Source organism: Channa argus, chromosome 18 (genome assembly GCF_033026475.1).
Source record: "Channa argus isolate prfri chromosome 18, Channa argus male v1.0, whole genome shotgun sequence".
NCBI lineage: Eukaryota > Metazoa > Chordata > Actinopteri > Anabantiformes > Channidae > Channa > Channa argus.
The window spans coordinates 10,382,740-10,400,019 of NC_090214.1; the positions used below are offsets into that span (position 1 = coordinate 10,382,740).

General features: G+C 39.8%; 2 protein-coding genes across 3 annotated transcripts; one reads left to right on the forward strand and one right to left on the reverse strand.

Moving 5' to 3' along the window:
* The first annotated feature begins 492 nt into the window (after positions 1-492).
* Positions 493-11,849, forward strand: LOC137103235 (uncharacterized bromodomain-containing protein 10). 2 transcript variants are annotated; one of them, XM_067483355.1, is made up of 10 exons: positions 493-1,020; positions 1,524-2,242; positions 2,703-2,903; positions 2,985-4,606; positions 4,732-4,793; positions 4,936-5,025; positions 5,160-5,275; positions 6,580-6,782; positions 6,973-8,952; positions 9,300-11,849. In XM_067483355.1, the coding sequence occupies exons 2-10, from the start codon at positions 1,641-1,643 to the stop codon at positions 11,174-11,176; spliced, it is 6,753 nt and encodes a 2,250-aa protein (XP_067339456.1). In that variant the 5' UTR covers positions 493-1,020; positions 1,524-1,640; the 3' UTR covers positions 11,177-11,849. The 2 variants fall into 2 exon arrangements, with proteins under 2 accessions (XP_067339456.1, XP_067339457.1); XM_067483356.1 differs by having other exon boundaries at positions 493-699.
* A 241-nt stretch (positions 11,850-12,090) lies between these two features.
* Positions 12,091-15,136, reverse strand: mlana (melan-A). Its single transcript, XM_067483357.1, has 5 exons — positions 14,895-15,136; positions 14,090-14,182; positions 13,812-13,908; positions 13,412-13,519; positions 12,091-12,209 (listed from the first exon to the last, which is right to left on the reverse strand). The coding sequence occupies exons 2-5, from the start codon at positions 14,176-14,178 to the stop codon at positions 12,141-12,143; spliced, it is 363 nt and encodes a 120-aa protein (XP_067339458.1). The 5' UTR covers positions 14,179-14,182; positions 14,895-15,136; the 3' UTR covers positions 12,091-12,140.
* Positions 15,137-17,280: the final 2,144 nt, after the last annotated feature.

Sequence of the window (17,280 nt, forward strand, 5' to 3'; positions counted from 1 at the left end):
TATAAGGTACGCGTCCTTAAAGACGAGAGCTGCCTGAGAGGCTAAACAAAGGTTAAAAGAACCCTTCTACACTCCAACTGCACATACTCAAAAGACGCTGTGGTCTCTTCGTACTTTAGTGACTAGCAGCCTCTAGCGGTTAAAACTGAGACCCATGGTTGTCGGAAGTTTACAGTAAATGGTACAGTAACTACGGTGTCTTCTCTGTCCCATTGAAAGCGCCGAAGTTATGAATGAATGGCTGGACTGTTTGATGCTGGTGATTTGTTGTTGTTAACACACCTTCTCGATGATGTGCAATATTTAATTTTTAATGATAGGTGTCTCATGACAATATATTTTTTACTTACAGTTGGTGACATGTGGTTTACTAATACCACATTGTTAAGAAAGAGAGAGAGAGAGAGAGAGTGAGTGCGTGTGTGTGTGTGTGTGTGTGTGTCAACATTACTTCCAAACCCAAAATAACAATTCGCTGTGACTCGATTAGCAAGCTACGTCAGGCTGCGCACAGTTGCATCGGGCGCACGCAGGGTGGAAGTGAAGTGGACGGTTCAGTAGTCTTCAAGCAAACCGTTACGAGGTTTTTGTACCGTTCGGGGCCCGGGAGATAGCTGACACAAGACACAAATTTGTCTCAAAAGTGAACCTGGCATCTTTACGTGTCATAAAGTACCTGTCAACTTGCAAACGTAGCAGGTTAGCTGAATGGCTAATGATATTGAACTGTTATGCATTGTCGGACAAACAGCTAGCGTTACTCCGGCTAACGCTCCTTTAGCCAGTTTGTTGTTACTGATATCACTTCATGTGCTGACGACATGATATACCTGAATAAGTTTTTACCAGCTGGATATTTACTTGCTACAAAATGTTCACAATGAGCAGCGAACGCAGCAATTGCAGGCCCCAGTTTGGAGACAATAGTAAGCTAACCCAGCTAGCAAGCTGTCGTGGCTGCTAAGCTTGCTAAAAGCTCTGTTGCCTGGTGCGTGTCTGGAGCGGCACTGAGAACATTGGGTATGTTTAACAAACCAGGCGCTGCCTATGGTGTGTTTGTTTTGGTTTTATTTTGCACGTGACCAGGAGACGAGTTGTGACAAGAGAGTGAGCTGTGGATCTCACTGAGTCAGATTAATTCAATTTGTTAACTTGCAGTTGTTTTAACTAACGCTACCATTAGCTAGCTCGCTAATTGCTAGTTAACTTAAAGCTAGCTAAGCACTCACAATAGTAAAAAAAACAAACGTTTTTAAAAGACCAAGTAGATAGATAAAAGTAATTTTAACGTCTAGTAAGTTGGAGATAATAACATCAGGTTAATATTTCAGTTTCTCAACATGTGGTTAAAATCATTTGAACACCAAGTGTAACAGGAATCAATGCCACCAGACTTAGTGTAGAGATCTAGGCTTGTAATATGAATGCGTATGAATGCTTATTTTTCACTTAAATTCAAACCAGATGTTTTTCACCACATCAAAGTTTACAGTAGGTGAGTTGATATCTGTTATCCACATCAGGTGTCTGCCCCAGGGACCAGTAGGATAATATGACAGACCAGGTCACAGCTGCTTAAAGCCAACTACTGTTCCTCAACCAAGACGTGACCTAAAACTAGGCAGCCGAGCTTCAACATCATGTCTTTACAATCCAAATTGGTGAGCAGCATCACTGAAGACACTGATCTCGACATAAATGAAGATAGGCTCAGTAACGGCACCTACGAAGTTGAGACTTTGGTAGCACTACACTGTCCTAGTGACAGTGGAGACGGCACTGCTGAGGGAGACCATATTGCTCTAAGCAATGATGGTATGTCAGAGTTTTCTAACAGTGACCTTTCTCTTCCTGAGGTCTGTATTTCCACCCACACCAATAGCTTTGAGGAGGATATGAACTATGAACTCCACCAAGCTTATCGGATATTCACTGGCTTTCTCTTGGACAAGCACAAAGGGATTACCAGCCCATTCCTTCATGCTATTGGGCACCAGGAGGCCCATCATGGAATTGGTGGGGTCCTAGGCTGGGGTCAAGCACAGCTTAGGCAGTCGATGTGCTTGCAGAGGATGAAGGAAAAGTTCATCAACCAGGAGTATGAGAGCATAACAGAGTTTGTCGCCGACTTCAGGCTGATGTTAGAAAATTGTTATCGCTACCACGGGGTGGACCACTGGATCTCTAAACAGGCTCAAAAGCTGGAAATCATGCTGGAGCAGAAGCTTACATTGCTTTCAAGGTACATATAACTTAATCACACCACTAGATACATTGCTTAGCTGGCAAATGTTCACAACATTTATAAAGCTGCAACCATAGAGGGCCCCGAAAAGTGTTTTCAGTGTTTTGGATATCAAAACATTTTGTTAGCGTTAATTTATTTACAAGATTAATAGGTCATATATATTTAGTAGATGCAATTTCGAAATGGTTTAGCAGAATTACTGCCAGCTAGTATGTCTACACTGCCTAAGGGTATAAATATAGCATACTTATTATAATTATTATTGTATTAGTAGGGATTAGTTCAGCAACATATAAGTTATATTTCTAAAACACCCAAATAAACATTTTAAATCATTGTTGAGCTGTTGGATTATTTCAGTGGGTCTGTTTAATCTCAACAATCTTGACAGCTACCAGCAATCAACCTGAGCAATATTAACATCTCCATGTTTGTTCTTTTTCTGTTAAACCAGGCCACTACGAGAGAAGACAACCTTGGCAGTGACTTCTAAAGGACGTTTTGGTGCAGAGGAGGAACGGGGTTCAGGGGGAACCTCTACGAGAAGGAGACTTGCAACTCGAAGTCTGGCTACCATCACAGTCGGTGGCCATGAGTCTATCATGGTCCAGACCCTACGGCTAGAAGAGCAACAGAGGGCCAAGGAAGAGAAGAGGTGAGCAAAGTTTACAGTTGCTGTCATAAATATATTATTATTTCTTTAAAAGGTAAACCAACCAATAATGTGAACTTTTAGGCAACGTGAGCTAGAGAAGAAAGAAGCAGAAGAAATGTCGGCCAAAGAGGTGGAAGAGTGGGAGCATATTTTGCTGTCTCAGGCTTCCCCCCAGACTGTGGATACCCTTTGGGAACTTCCTGCTATAGGACACTTCCTCTGCCTGGCTCAGTCTGCACTTAACCTTCCAGAGATTGTATTTTTTGAGCTGGAGCGTTGTTTACTAATGCCACGCTGCAGCCCCCTCCTCTCCAAAATTATGTCATCCCTATTGTCCCCACCCCAAAGGAGGGCCACTCTGCACCGACGGCCTGCCCTGCCCTACCGACGCTGGGAGTCAGAACTCAGGCAGCGGGTCATGGGATGGTATCGTGCTATTGGTTCCTCTCATGATCAGCCAAGCCGGGCTGAGCAACTGGGACTTTGTCACCAGTTTTTTAATACTCTTGGAGAGGTAAGTCCCTTGGAGGAGAAACCTTTTCACTTGCTGCCTTTCTATCAGCGAGTATGGCTTCTAAAGGGGCTGTGTGATCATGTGTATGAGACCCAAAAAGATGTGCAGGATGCTGTGCTGGCCCAGCCTATCCATGAATGTAGAGAGTCTATTTTGGGATATGACAGCAAGGAAAATGCCTACATACATTTCCCACATTTCTGTGGGGCAGACCTGAGGATCTATTGCCAGAGCCCCAGTCCACCCCCAGTATATCCTTTCCCTTCTGTTTTGGTTAAAAGGGTTGAAACTGAACCAGGGACAGAGGGTGACGAGTCGGATAGTATGAAGGACATGGGGAGTAAAAGTGACATCGGGTGTTACGGAGGGTCCATGGACACAGGAGAGTCTGATGATTTAGACAAACAGAGAACAGAGATACTTAGGGTTTTCAAAAGGGAAAATGGTGATGGAAAGGTGGAGAGTAAAAGGTTTAAATCATGCTCATCGAAGATGGAGGAGGGGTCTGAATCAGAGTCTTCTGATGTAGACTCTAAATGGGACTTAAAAACACACACTAACTCCTTATCCTTTTCACACACTAGTTCTATTGGAGAAAGCGGTGGGAAAAAAAACATGAAGAAAGAGAGTGTAGAGTTGCAGCATCAGCCCAAGAAGCTTAAATTAAAACAGGAGCAGTGCTTCTCATTGAGCTCAATGTGCATCATTAAAGCAGAGACACAGCAGCCCTGTCTGAGTGTAGGAGAGCACAGCTACACAGGCAGATCCCCTGCACGCTCTGTGAATCTAGCCTCCCCAACAAAAACATTGAGCCTCAAAATAGAGGGAGAACGTTCTAGTCAGGGACTGCAAAGATCTTCTTGTTTGGAATTTTGTAAAAGCAAAACTAGTAATGTTGCATCAGAGGAGCATAACTTCTGCTGTAGCACATCAAGGCTAGCAACACAGATGTCTTCTGAGAGCACTCAAAACTCAAGTGAAGAGAGAGCGTGTGACAAAATCTGGACTAAAAAAAAAAAGCGGAAGAAAAAGCGAGGGAAGGAACAGCTGCCAAGGGTAAAAGGAGAGCACAAGCAGCTGCAGCACATGAACAGGATGAGGCTGCCCCCAGCTGAGACTGCCAAGTCTGCAGTACACGGAGTGGCTACATTAGTCAAGAGAAAAGAGAAAAAGAAAAAACATAAAACTGGTGAGAAAATTCGTACATTTGCATTGATTGTCACATTGCCATATGGTATATTTTCTAAAGTAACGTTATTTATTTGTTTTTAATAATAACCCTTTGGTTTGTTGACTATGGTATATTGTTGACAGCAAAAAAGCTTGACTCGTCAAAGGAAATTAAGGATGACTCTCCAGTTAAAACATCATTTAAGGTACTCACGCTCATAGTAAAATGAACACTATTTTTTTTTTTAAATGTGTATTAAGTGAGTGGACTTTTTAATGTCGTGTTTGTTTTTCTTCTTGTTTTTTGCATATTATTGTCATACACAATTTGTTATAATCCATCTGTAGTTGGTATGCACCAGTCTTGAAGACTTGCGAGAACTTATAAGTAAGACAGAGGATGAGCTTGATGACCTGGAGAGCACCAAAAAGAGATTGGCAAGTGGCCGCTGTAGTTGATGTACTCACATGTTTCAGACCCTTCAATATTTGGTGGAGAATACATTGTTCTCACACATTTTTCTTTACATTTTGACTTGACTAAGCTTTTCTGTGCATGTTTGAACTGACAGGGTCGGTGGTATTACAGGAGGGAGGCAGTCAAAGACCTTCACAGCACTCTAATCAGGCTACTGAATGAGCTTTCACCCTGGGAACCCAAACTTTTAAAGGCCTACCAAAGAAACAGGTACAACTTTTTGATATGTAAATAATGACCTCAGTAATCTATTTTTTAAATAGAACCTTAATCCTGATAATACATATGGACCATTTACATATACAAAGTCAAAAAGCTGGAAGAGCAACAGCTATTTATTGTGAGATTTATTATTATTAAAAGCATGGCTGTCTGTGTTTGTATACAGACATTAGGAACCTTAAGTTTGCCTTAATAAAGGAGACATACTTTATTAATATTTTTTCTTATTATAAATTTATTAGTAATGTTTCACTCTGTGGCTTAGTGAAGTGTCAGTTATAAACATCACCCAGCTACATTGAAACAGCACTGCAATGATCATATCACTGTCACAATCATTTGGATTAATTTGGTTTTGCATATACAGTATATAGATTATATTTATTTAACTGTGTTGGCCTATAATGACAAACATTTCTTTCTTAACTACATTTTTATGCCTAATTTTCAGTAATTCAAGTTGGTTAAATATTGGTAAATTCCTCATTTACACCAGTGTCACAAAAAAAATAGTCATTTTACGAACTTTTTCTCTCTTGTCTAAAAGTTACAGCATGCAATATTTTGTTGGAAATATGCAACATAACTTTGTGTAGAGAGGTGCTGAGACTGAACTGGCAACTGGGATATTCACTTCTAACACGTTGTGTGTGAGACTCACCCTCCTAAACAATCTCAGAAGAGCAACAATTTCTACTTCATTAGAAAATATAGTAGCATTTCTTTTTTAACTTTCATTAGAATGACAGCCTTTCAGGCTGTGTAAAGCATGAGCATATTTGTAAGAAGTCTTGGTGTTGTGCACTGCTAATTTTCTTAGCTTAAGGCAGAGAAAAATACAAACTTTACAAACTTCACCAGTTTGGACCTTTGACATTTCAGGCACAGAAATTTTCCTTGCTTTAAGCCCTGAGCACAGAGTTGTTTACTGCTCCAGTAATCTACAATAAATGACATCAAATGTGCACATGGCTTTCCAGTTCTCCATGACATGTCATTTTTTTCAAGACAAATCACCCACCTTGCAGTGGTGACTTAGTTTGAAACCAACTATCCAGTTAGACCAAAGTAAGTTAATTATGTACTCAACACAACATGGTCCCATAACTTCAGATACAGGAGAGACCAGAGATGACTACTTATTTTGTGTGCGTTGGTGTGCTTGTTAGTGCACCTCTTATCTGTTCTTTGTCGACTTCTTTTTGGGCTACACCACAAAAACATCCCATTTATTAAACTGCTCCAACTATAAAGTAATGTTTTCTGTCTTTATTCTCTTGTTTCTGCATCAGGCTTCGCTTGAAAAAGGAATTTGATGATTTTAAGATGCACCCAGAATACAATAACTTTGTGCGTGAGGAGTGTATTTCATCGTCATCTGATGACGATGAAGAGAGCTGTTTGGAGAAGGATGTCTGTTCACTGTCAGATCATTATAGAAGATCAGAAGAGGAAGATGTGGAACATATGGTTCCAAGAGGTCTTTGGAGAGGAGGTAAAATAATTCAACTTGAAACTAAATGATTTATAAACTGCTATGTAATGATGAAAATTTTAATTGCATTTTCATTATTTTAAAGGTTGCTGTCCAGTTAATTGGATGCCTCTTTCTGCTGAACATGTACTTGTATGGATAATGATCAGTATATCTCTAATTGATAATGATATTCATATTTTGTTTTTAGCAAGCAACAGTGAGTTTGTTGCTGAGAGTGCTGGAGAAAGAACAGTGATCACTGATGAACCTCCTAACCACCTAAAACAATTTTGGGCAACCACTGACAAAGGTGCCAGTCTACTGCCAAGAGTTCGGGCTCTCAACTGTAACATTACTTCTGCTGACTCTGGACCACAGCCTAAATCTGAACTAATTCCATCAAATCAATCTAGGAATTCAAACTTAGTATGGGCAACAAGTATGCCAGCTCAAACCCCACTGTCACCCAGACCCACTGTCCTTCACCCCACCACTGGACTACCTAAGGGCTACACGCCCATCCCCACTCTGCTGGCTAAAAGTGTGGGAAACAAAGTGACCTTAATGAAACGGCCTGCTGATTGCCCAGTGGTCAACAATGTAGATGGACAGAAAAAAGAGTCTTTGGTCTCCCTGCCTATCTCTACAGTGGCTGCCACAAAACTTTCAAAAGCACAAAGTTCTTCATCCAGTTCCCAGCAGAATTCACAGCAAAAGCAATCCCAAGGACTACAACAGACACAATCGATTAGACAGTCGGGTATGGCCACAGTGATGGCAGCTCTTCCTAAATCTGCACTGACTAAACCAACCCAGACTGTACTAAAAAGCCCTGTGCAAGTGGTGTACAAGGTACCTGAGGGGTTGGGTCATCAAGTAAGCAAAGACAGCAGCACTCCAGTAAAGATCTCTGTTCATTCCATTGTAGACAAGAACACTCCAGAAAAGATCATGCAGCAAGTGGTTATTCTGCCTTCTAACCTTCTAATTCACAAAACTGAAAATAAAGCATCTTCTTTACATAAACAACAATCTAGGAGCATTCAGGCTTCAGTGTCTAAAGTGTCCAGCCCTTTATGTATGTCCACCAATGTGCCTGGGTTCACCATTCCTGAAAACAGAATCCCTGTTCAGGAAGTGGCTCCTCTTAAAGATGCCAGGACAGTGGGAGACACTTCTCCTTCTGCTTCACCTTGTCCTCAACAAAGAACCCTAAATGCACGCTCACCGATCAAAACTCATTCCAGTGCAGTTTCAGCTGAGCCTAATCAATCTAAAGACCCAAAACAGGAACTTAAAACTGTTTGTGTTCGTGACTCACAGTCTATTCTTGTGACGACAAGAGGAGGAAACACAGGCATCGTCAAAGTCCAGACATCCTCAGACTCCAGTGCACTTGGGTCTTTGCCCACCAGTCCAGTTATCACCATCTCACCTCAGTTAAAAGCCTTCCTCATATCTAAGACATGCCCAAATCTTTCCACCTCTGCTCCCTCTCAGACTGCCCCTTGCAATGACCCAGCAGCAACAATTATCCCAGTGGCCCAACCTCAGAAGCAGGATCCTTCAGTAATAAAGTCCCCTTCCACTGTCACAACTCCCATCTTTACTGCAGTCACTAGTAGCATGTCTGTCACAGGGCAAGGAAACCACACTGCAGGCAATACTGTGGCTTTGAGTCAGAGCTGTAACACACCAACTGGTTGTACAGTTGCAGCAAAGATTGGCCAGCTGGCACAGGAAACTGCTTCCAGTTCTCAATTTAAAGCTTCAATAGTTAAAAATACTGTTGTTGTCCCATCACTGAGTAGTTGTGGTGTTCCTCAAGCTTTCACACAAGCAGAAGCCATCAGCAAGAGTGGTGTAAAACAGGTTTCTTCAAAGGAGAGAGCCCAATTTACTAAACTTGTATTTGTTTCTCCATCTTCTTGCCCCACTTCAAATGTGGCCTTATTGAAAGGTACACCATCTTTGACAAAATCACTTCCTAGTTCAAGAGTCATGTTCATCAGCCAGCCCACCACAATGTCATCCACCACCTTTCCAAATCAGGCAAAAACAACAGGAGCAAGTGGACAGTTGCTGAACACTTCATTGTCAAATCAGACGCTTAAGACAGAATTGAGCCCTGTTGGTGGTGGCAACTCAGAGGCAATGTCCAAGTTCAAGAACATCAGTATGCCATCAGGTGGGTTGTGTGATGTGATTTCTTTTTTTATTTTATTTGAATTTACATGTCTGCTGTGTCTGATGTTTGATAAAATTATACAAAATTGAAAATAATTTGTACATGTATGTATAATGAATGCATATACATAAGCTGTAGGCCCCAATCATTTGTTTTTGCAAATTACGTGCAAAAAAAGAAGATTCAGTTGGCGCCATAGAACTCTATTGGCTCTTACAAAAACTATTGTTGGTAACTACCAGTGAAATCATCCTAGATTTCATTATTGTATTAGGAGGGTAAACCCCCTAAACCCCAAATAAAGCCCGATATTATTGTTTAGCTCTTTGTTTTTTATGTGTCCTCAGATTTGGGCCATCCACCAGTCGCTACTTCCATTGCATTGGTCCCAGTCACAAGTTCTAATACTGTCACGAGCTTTTCTGGCCATCTTGATTCTTGTTCATCTGTGACCACCAGCTCTCAGCTCCAGGGTATCCCTTGCTTCTCGGCGATCTCTCAAACAGGCTTATCCATATCTACATCTAGCCCTGCCGATCTCCCTGATGGAAACATGATCAGGAAGGACCTTGGTATATCTGCAGGTATATCATCTAGCAGCTCTCCTGCTCAGGTAACAACTACCATGCAGTGTAGCCTAGCCCACAGTTCCACACCTGCTCTTGTATGCCAGCCCTCAAATATTAAAAGTGGCAGTGGTGAGGAAACTCTTTCCATGTTATCTTCTTCTCAGCATTCCCTTAAACCTCAAACACCCATCTCAGCAACAACCACCAGCACCCCATTTGCCACTTCTGTTTCTGGCACAGTCCAACAGAGAATAGTCATAAACACCAGTACACCCCTTGCTGCTGGGACACAAATTCTCCTTAACAATGCACGCTTTGCAGTCCCTCCCCAGGGTTTTGGTCCAGGCACCCATGTTCTTATTATCTCTAGCCCTGTACCACAACAAGTGCCTGCTGCCAGTGTTGCCAGCACTGGAGCATTTTTTCGTCACCAAGGGGCAAGCCATGTCACTGTTGCTCCTCAAGCAGCAGTCTTACCCCTTTCTCCAGCCAGACTTCCTGGTGTACTAACTACAAGTTCTCCTTTGGTAGAATGCACACCTGCTGCTGGTCCACCATTGCTAGCAACTACTCCCAACATCATGCCAGTCCAACTGGCAGGAACACCCCACCTTGGTTCAGCATTGTTACCCAGTAAACCAAATGTAGTGACTCCCATGCATAGGTTGCCAACTAGAGAGGCTGGTAACTTTGCATCTGGCAAACTCAATCTCATCTCATCTCTGCCAAAGTTGGACAGTGTACAAGCCCTAGTTTCCCCAGTGGTAACCAGTGCCCCCACTCTCACCCCTGTCAGATTAGCTGCAGGTATGCCCATCCGAGCTGAATGTTCATCCACCATTTCATCTGTAGAAACACCCTCATTGCCCAGATTGTCAGCACCGTTATCTTCCCTGCGTATTTTACACAGCCCATCAGCTGTTGCCCTGCCCAGTCCAGTATCCCTCTCCTCTGCTGCAACTCCTCTGGCAGCTAGCACACCTTTGCATTCTTCTCTTCCTGTCCATCAAGTGGTGTCAGTGACAACCGATGGCCCAGGAATACATCTGCAACAGACGTCAGTAAAAATCGCAGTACCTTCCACTTCTCTGTCACAGGCTTTATTCCACACAGGACAAAACAACATGTCAATCAAAACACAGGTTCCCGCTGTCATTCAACCAGTTCTTGCTGGAACGCGTACGCAAGTTTTGCCAACAGTGGCGGTTCCACCAATTGTAAACACTGTGTCTAAGATACAGACACTGCCCATTGCCACAGTACCACCAACTGGAAGCACTATTAGCACCTTTGAAACAACACCTGTGGTGACCACATGTTCATCTAGTAGCACTGTAATAATTACCCCAGCTCAACCATTTGCATCTCTTAAGACAAATAACACCATCCAACCACCTGACATTCTGACCAATCAAGCACTTGGAAAGCACTCTCTGCAGACCACAGCCTTAGGTATTCATGCCAGTATAGCATCCAAGCTGCTAATTAGTCCTGATGGTGCTGTTTTGAGCACAGTTCAGGGTCAGGTCAGTCCTGCTAAGCTGACTGCTTGCCCCAAACCACTTGGTGCACTAACGGTTTCCCCCAGCAGTTCCACCGGATCACTACACACACTTGATTCTTCTTTACAGCCTTCCCAGGCAGACACAAAGTGAGCCAGTTAACTGAGACTGTGCTACTTCTGTAAAGACTCAGACACCACTTTTCAGTTGCTTATGTTTCATTGCATTTATGATACGGTAGGTTTTACCGTCTGGTTAGTTCATCCTAAAGATAAACTCTATGCTCCATCTGACTTTCTGGAAATGTATACTGTGATGGTTATCTCAAGAAAGCTATTGAGGTTGCTGTCGGATGAATGTTATACTCTAGACTTTCCTTCTTTTACTTCAGGGCCAGTAATGACAACTGTTATAACAAATCTGTATAATGGGATGGTAGATGGATTGAATATCTGTTCAGGGTTTTGTAAAACTTTACAATGCCATTAGATATTGATTCTCAAAGTATTAATTGGGTTAGTATTTATTGGTAAAACCTGCTCTACTTTATCTTCCAGTTTAAACAATATATACCTGTATTAAGATTCTTTCATGTTGCCCTTTTTTCAACTAGTAACAGTTTGAAAACTGCATTTTACTTTTTAGAAATATAAATAAACTAACTGATGAATTTGTACTACATGTTTGTGCTCATATAAAATGTTTTGAAGTCACATTTATTTATTTTTACCATATAGATTTTTCCAAAATATTTACTAGGTACATTTTCACTGTTTGACAAATATGGGCGTTACTGCATGGAAATAAACAATGCAACTGTCCCCTACATGTGTCTTTTTATTGCTACTTTATACTATACATAGGTTTGTGAAATTCTTTTATCATTTACTGAAACAACCAAAATTAGTATATACATTGTGTGGATCAATGTGAATCATTTTACAAGGTGATACATTAATGCAACATATACTAGTTGTATTATCTATTGGTATTTAGAAACAAAGTGTTAAGTAACCATATTGACAGTGAAATCAGATTATACAGTATCTTATTTCATCAGACAAGAGTTTGGCTCCAGTATTATCCTTTATTCTTGAGACATCTCTCCAGAAGTCCTTCAGGGGGAATAGGGAGGAGGAAGTGGCCCTGAGGAAATCTTTTCATAGGCTGGAGGAGCATTGGGTATCTGGAGAAAAATGGAACAAATATAAATCTTACAGCTGAAATATTTGAAAAAACATACTTCCACACTCTTACAGGATTAATTTTTTTTTTCTATCCTTTTGTTCACGTAAAAAATGATTATTACTCTGCCAAATCAATTCATAATTTTACATTTTACAAATATACACATGAAATGTGGAGTTAACTAAGCTTTTTTTCATTAACTCTATATATGTAAATTCAAAATTTTAAAACATGTAAACCTATAGTTTTCTGACTTAAGGTATTTTGACTTTAAGTGATAAGTTCAATGAATAAACTGCTGAAAGTTTGACAGAAAACTTCAGACTGTACTTTGTACTTTTATTTTGAAGTACCAATTCATTATACATATTGAAAAAAATTGTTTCATAATATCAGTATGCTAACCATGAAGAAGGTTAGTGCTATACCTATAACTTAAAATTCAATATAATCACTGGCAGCAGCCTCAGAGGTTGAGCTGTATTTATATGTACGAAACGAAGGAAAGATATTTGCAATAAATGCACTGAATGCTAAATTTGTTTTTTTTCTTAAAATGGTGTTTAATAAACATCCTCATTCAGTTCATTAAATTTCATTTTCCAACACAGCAAAGAAGTTTAGGTTTCCAAGTTGAACTTATATAAATTACTTGCAGTGTAGAATTTAGCATTTTCTTCTAAGATTTTAGATACTTAAACATTCATAGTTTTATGGCTTAAATTGTAGGTTCCAAATTGATGAAACTGTGGCAGAGGGAATTATTACAAGACACTGTTCTTTTGCAACTCTGTGATGTGTTATACCTCATATGCTAAACTAATTTCTTCTCTTCATTTCAAACAGCTACACATACCTCCCTTGGGAATTAACATTTTAATGCCTACCCCCAGTCTGCTGACATAATAATCCCCCCCTCAGGCTTCCACTGCATGAGCTTCATGTGCTCAACATGGTGTTCAGAGCCCGGAGTTTTTGGAATAAACAAGGGTGCTCTGTTACTTACTTTGACTTGTACAGACCTTTAGTCTCTTGTTAAGAATTGATTGCTAATGGGGAAAAAAAAAAGTTCTTTCTCTCTGTTTAACTAACTAACTAACTAATTGCTTTTAGGATTCTTTTCTTGACATTAAAATGACGTGAGTGACGGTATAATGGAGGAGTAGCTCAGGCAGTCATGCATAACTGCCTGTTTCTTACCACAGGTTGGAAGCTTCCAAAGTCAGTGAGAGCCATCTTGTTATCTGCTGAAGGTCCTGCCTCAGAGTACTGTCCTCCTGAGTAAGCTGGTGACCCTGATCTTACGTTCTGAAGTGGAGATAAAGATGTATAATTACAGAACACTGAGAAAGGAGAGGCTGATGAACTAGGAGAAAGCTTAGTGAGAACATTTAACTTTATTGAAAAAGATTGTAAATCAGATGAATGCACTATTTTCCTTTTCATGTGCCATGTTTGACTGACCCATAAAAATGTTAAAATAATTTTACATATCTTATAGCATAAAAATACACATGAAAGTGTATTCATATTTCCTGCTTTTGATAGTTATAATAACTTCCCTTTAAGTATTTAGTGTTAAGATTAATTATGGCCTCACCCTGAGTATTTTGTAGCCACTCCTTTTCTTAAAGTACCAGCAGCCCAAGATGAGAAGAGCTGCCAGGATGACCACCAGCAGAGCTATGCCCACTGCCCTGCATTCATAGAGACATCCTAAGTAAATTCGTAGCTTTATATTTTGCACAATATACAGTTCAGGCTCAAGATGTCAGAATACCAGAAGCTCTATGGAAAAACCAAGACAGTGGAGTGGATGTACAGGTGTGATGAGTCTAATTTTCATTTTAGATTTTAAAATAAAATAAACACACATACTCCTCAGCTCTGACGAATCCGCGCCTGCTGCTGGCAAAATAAATGTTGAAGTCGCCACGAGGCATCCCGTCAGTGCGATTACACCGCATCAAACTGAAAGTTAATAGAGAATAATATTATAATAAAATTATTGACTGGCCATAAGTATATTCTCACTATATTGCAGGCTTTTAAAGAGCCACTTATACATTCATCAATCAGCAATGTTTTTGGAGTAACGTTTGTACTTTTTGTAGCCATTTTCTCGTATCTCTGCATAATATAACCGTACTCCTGGAATTTAGCTTTTTACGAGCCATTAGACATTAGCAGCACTAAATGGCTCGGGTTGTACTGACATACTCTCTCTCGCCTAGGTTAAGGTAGACTGAAAAATTCTTAGAAAAACTGGCTGATCTGAATCCATGAGGTTTTTTTTAGGAAATAGCTGAAAACTAATAATTTCACAACAGGTGTTTGCAAGCACTTTTATGTAGAAAGACCTGTGTCATGAGGGTAATGTAAGAATCAGCAGGTTGTAAAACAATAAAATCGGATCCATTCTAATTAGCAGTATGTTTCCTCAATTATAGACATCCTAATTGTGCCTCACCTCTGGCATAGAAAATAAACTGATGCTACAGTATAGGCAGCATACTAAAGTATATGTCCTATCTAATCAGGTATAAGCAGGCAATTTACAGTTCAGATCAAAATAAAGTTTGACTTTTTAAAAGTAGACTAACTCTTTGCACAACACAAACAATTATACAGTAGCCCTATAATTGGGCTACTGGTACAGAACAAAGACAGACCACAATCTTACCAAACTGGATAATTTGCTTGCAGGGTCCCTCTAGTTGGGTGGTTTCTCAAAAAAGACGTGGTTCTCTGAGCTCTGTGCAATTTCACTCCTCAAATATCTTGCCTCAGTGTGCCTGAGAGCAGTGAGGGGCAGAAAACCCTCATGACGGTCACGGGTTAGAGGCTCATGGTTAAATCCATTGAAGCGGCATAATTACCGTGAAACCCTGCGGTCCTGAACGAAACGTTATCCACTCCTGAAACAACCAGCATCATATGAAATTTGCGTGTGTTGTGTATCTGTGTGTTATAGATATGATGTTGCACTTAACAGATTGAGGTAGTGGACATTTTATTTCCCACATATCAGAAAAAAGATGCAAAATTTTATATTTTGTTCCAAACAAATGCAAAACTCTCTCTGTGAATCTCCTAATTTTACCTGTAATGCATTATACAGTGTCTATGTAAAAAAAAATATAGATGAGTTTAACGCAAAATTATTATTATTATTGCATTATTATATGCAAAATGCGGTGACAGAAACTAACAAGCTCAGCCTTTAAAAACATTGGGTATTAGGCCACAAAATCAAAAAGTCTGCTGACATTTGGTGTTCCAGGTCAGGGGTGGATCTACAAGTGTTTTATTTGGGTGGGCAGACTGTAGCACTCAAAATAGGGTGAGAATTTAAACCCCAATTTTAAAACCATTTGGAAATAATAAACTGTATATTAATAGGCTAATACTGTGTTTTTCCAGCATCAGAAATGTCAAATATGTAATTTAGCAACCATTTTAACCTCAAATACTCAAATAAAAAAAGTCACTAATAAACAGTTGGGTAGATGTAAAAATCCATGCTTTGCAGGGATAATCGGCTTGCTACAAACTTCTATTGTAATATATGAAAGCACCTTAAATATACATAACAATAAAACATCTCTTTATGTCCTTGTGCTGAAAGTAGTACAACAGGTATGTTTCACCTGTTCTCTCTGGCAGGGGTTGTCCAATTAGATTGCCCCCCCCCGGTCCCGCCCCTGTCACAGGTGGAGTTACAAGGAGGTGGACGTCTCATCCTGAGAGGATTGAGAATGAAAACATTAAAACTTAAAGTGGCGACAGCTGACAAATAAATTCCTCATCACACATTTTATGATCAGACATTTTAGGTAGCGCACTTTCTTCTGATATGGACAAAAAAATTATAATGATAAAAAATCAAAAATAATGGAATATAGAATTCAATTTTAAATATTTTTGGCTATGTTATAAAATTTGTCAATCATGTTGTCTTTGAAACAAACAAAACACAAATCAACATTGCAAGTGTAGGCATACTCTTGCTGGCTATTTGAATTGTATATTTATTAATGTAGTATTTAGTTGTTTCTTTTCTGTAGTGTGAACTCACTTCATAAAAATAAGTACATTTAAGAAATCAATGTGTCTACAAGATGTGATCAACATGAACCAATGAAAGCTTTCACTTTGTTTCAGTGGAGGGAAGGATACGGTGACTTTTTCCTCAGTAAATCAATTTTTGGATTTGGTGTGTTTTAAGTCATTCCATTGATCTTTGATGATAGAATTCTTTCAAAAGTCATTTTTGACCATAAAAGTTTGTTGTTGTGTTTTTAAATTTCATCTTTTTTAAATTTGACTCTTATTATTTATGATTGACACAAAAAGACAACAGACAGTAAAAAGTTGGTTTGCAAAACATTTTTTATCCACAAGAGGGAGACCTAAACCTGTGCACGAAACTGAGTCTATCCATACACCTCAAATTTAAGTTTATTCCTTTACTCACAGCTTCTAGATTTGTTAATGTTTGCAGTAGCCCTTCAAAGATCTTCACATCTATGCTACATTCCTGAATAGTTTGGACCACGTGAGAAAACCTAAGAAGAGGGCGAATTTAGCAGCTTTTGACAAGGCTTGCTTGATTTAACTGGACGAGCCGTCAGCTGATTGGCTGATTGTTCATGTGTTTGTTTTGATAACAAGTCTCCACGGCCTCTCAGCTGAATAGGCAAAATGAAATTAGAAAAAAAGAGAAAGCAAATTATTCCTATTCAGAAAAAAACGTATTATTGTTATGTTTCCAGGCCTTCCCGTTAATTGGAAAAGACAGTGAATTTTAGTTCTAATGTTTAAAACACCAGACGTAAATATCATATAGGGCCTTACCATTTTAAAACTTAAGAAAACTCATACTATTATTTGATTCTATGTATATATGTATATACACATACACATATATATGTATATATATATATATATATACACTGCTATTCGCAAACCGCCACCACCGAGAAATCTGTCAAGGATGCAGGAGGTCCTCACGGGATTTGGATCTGGGACACGGTAGCTGGCTCTTCACTGGTTAAGGCAATGATTCC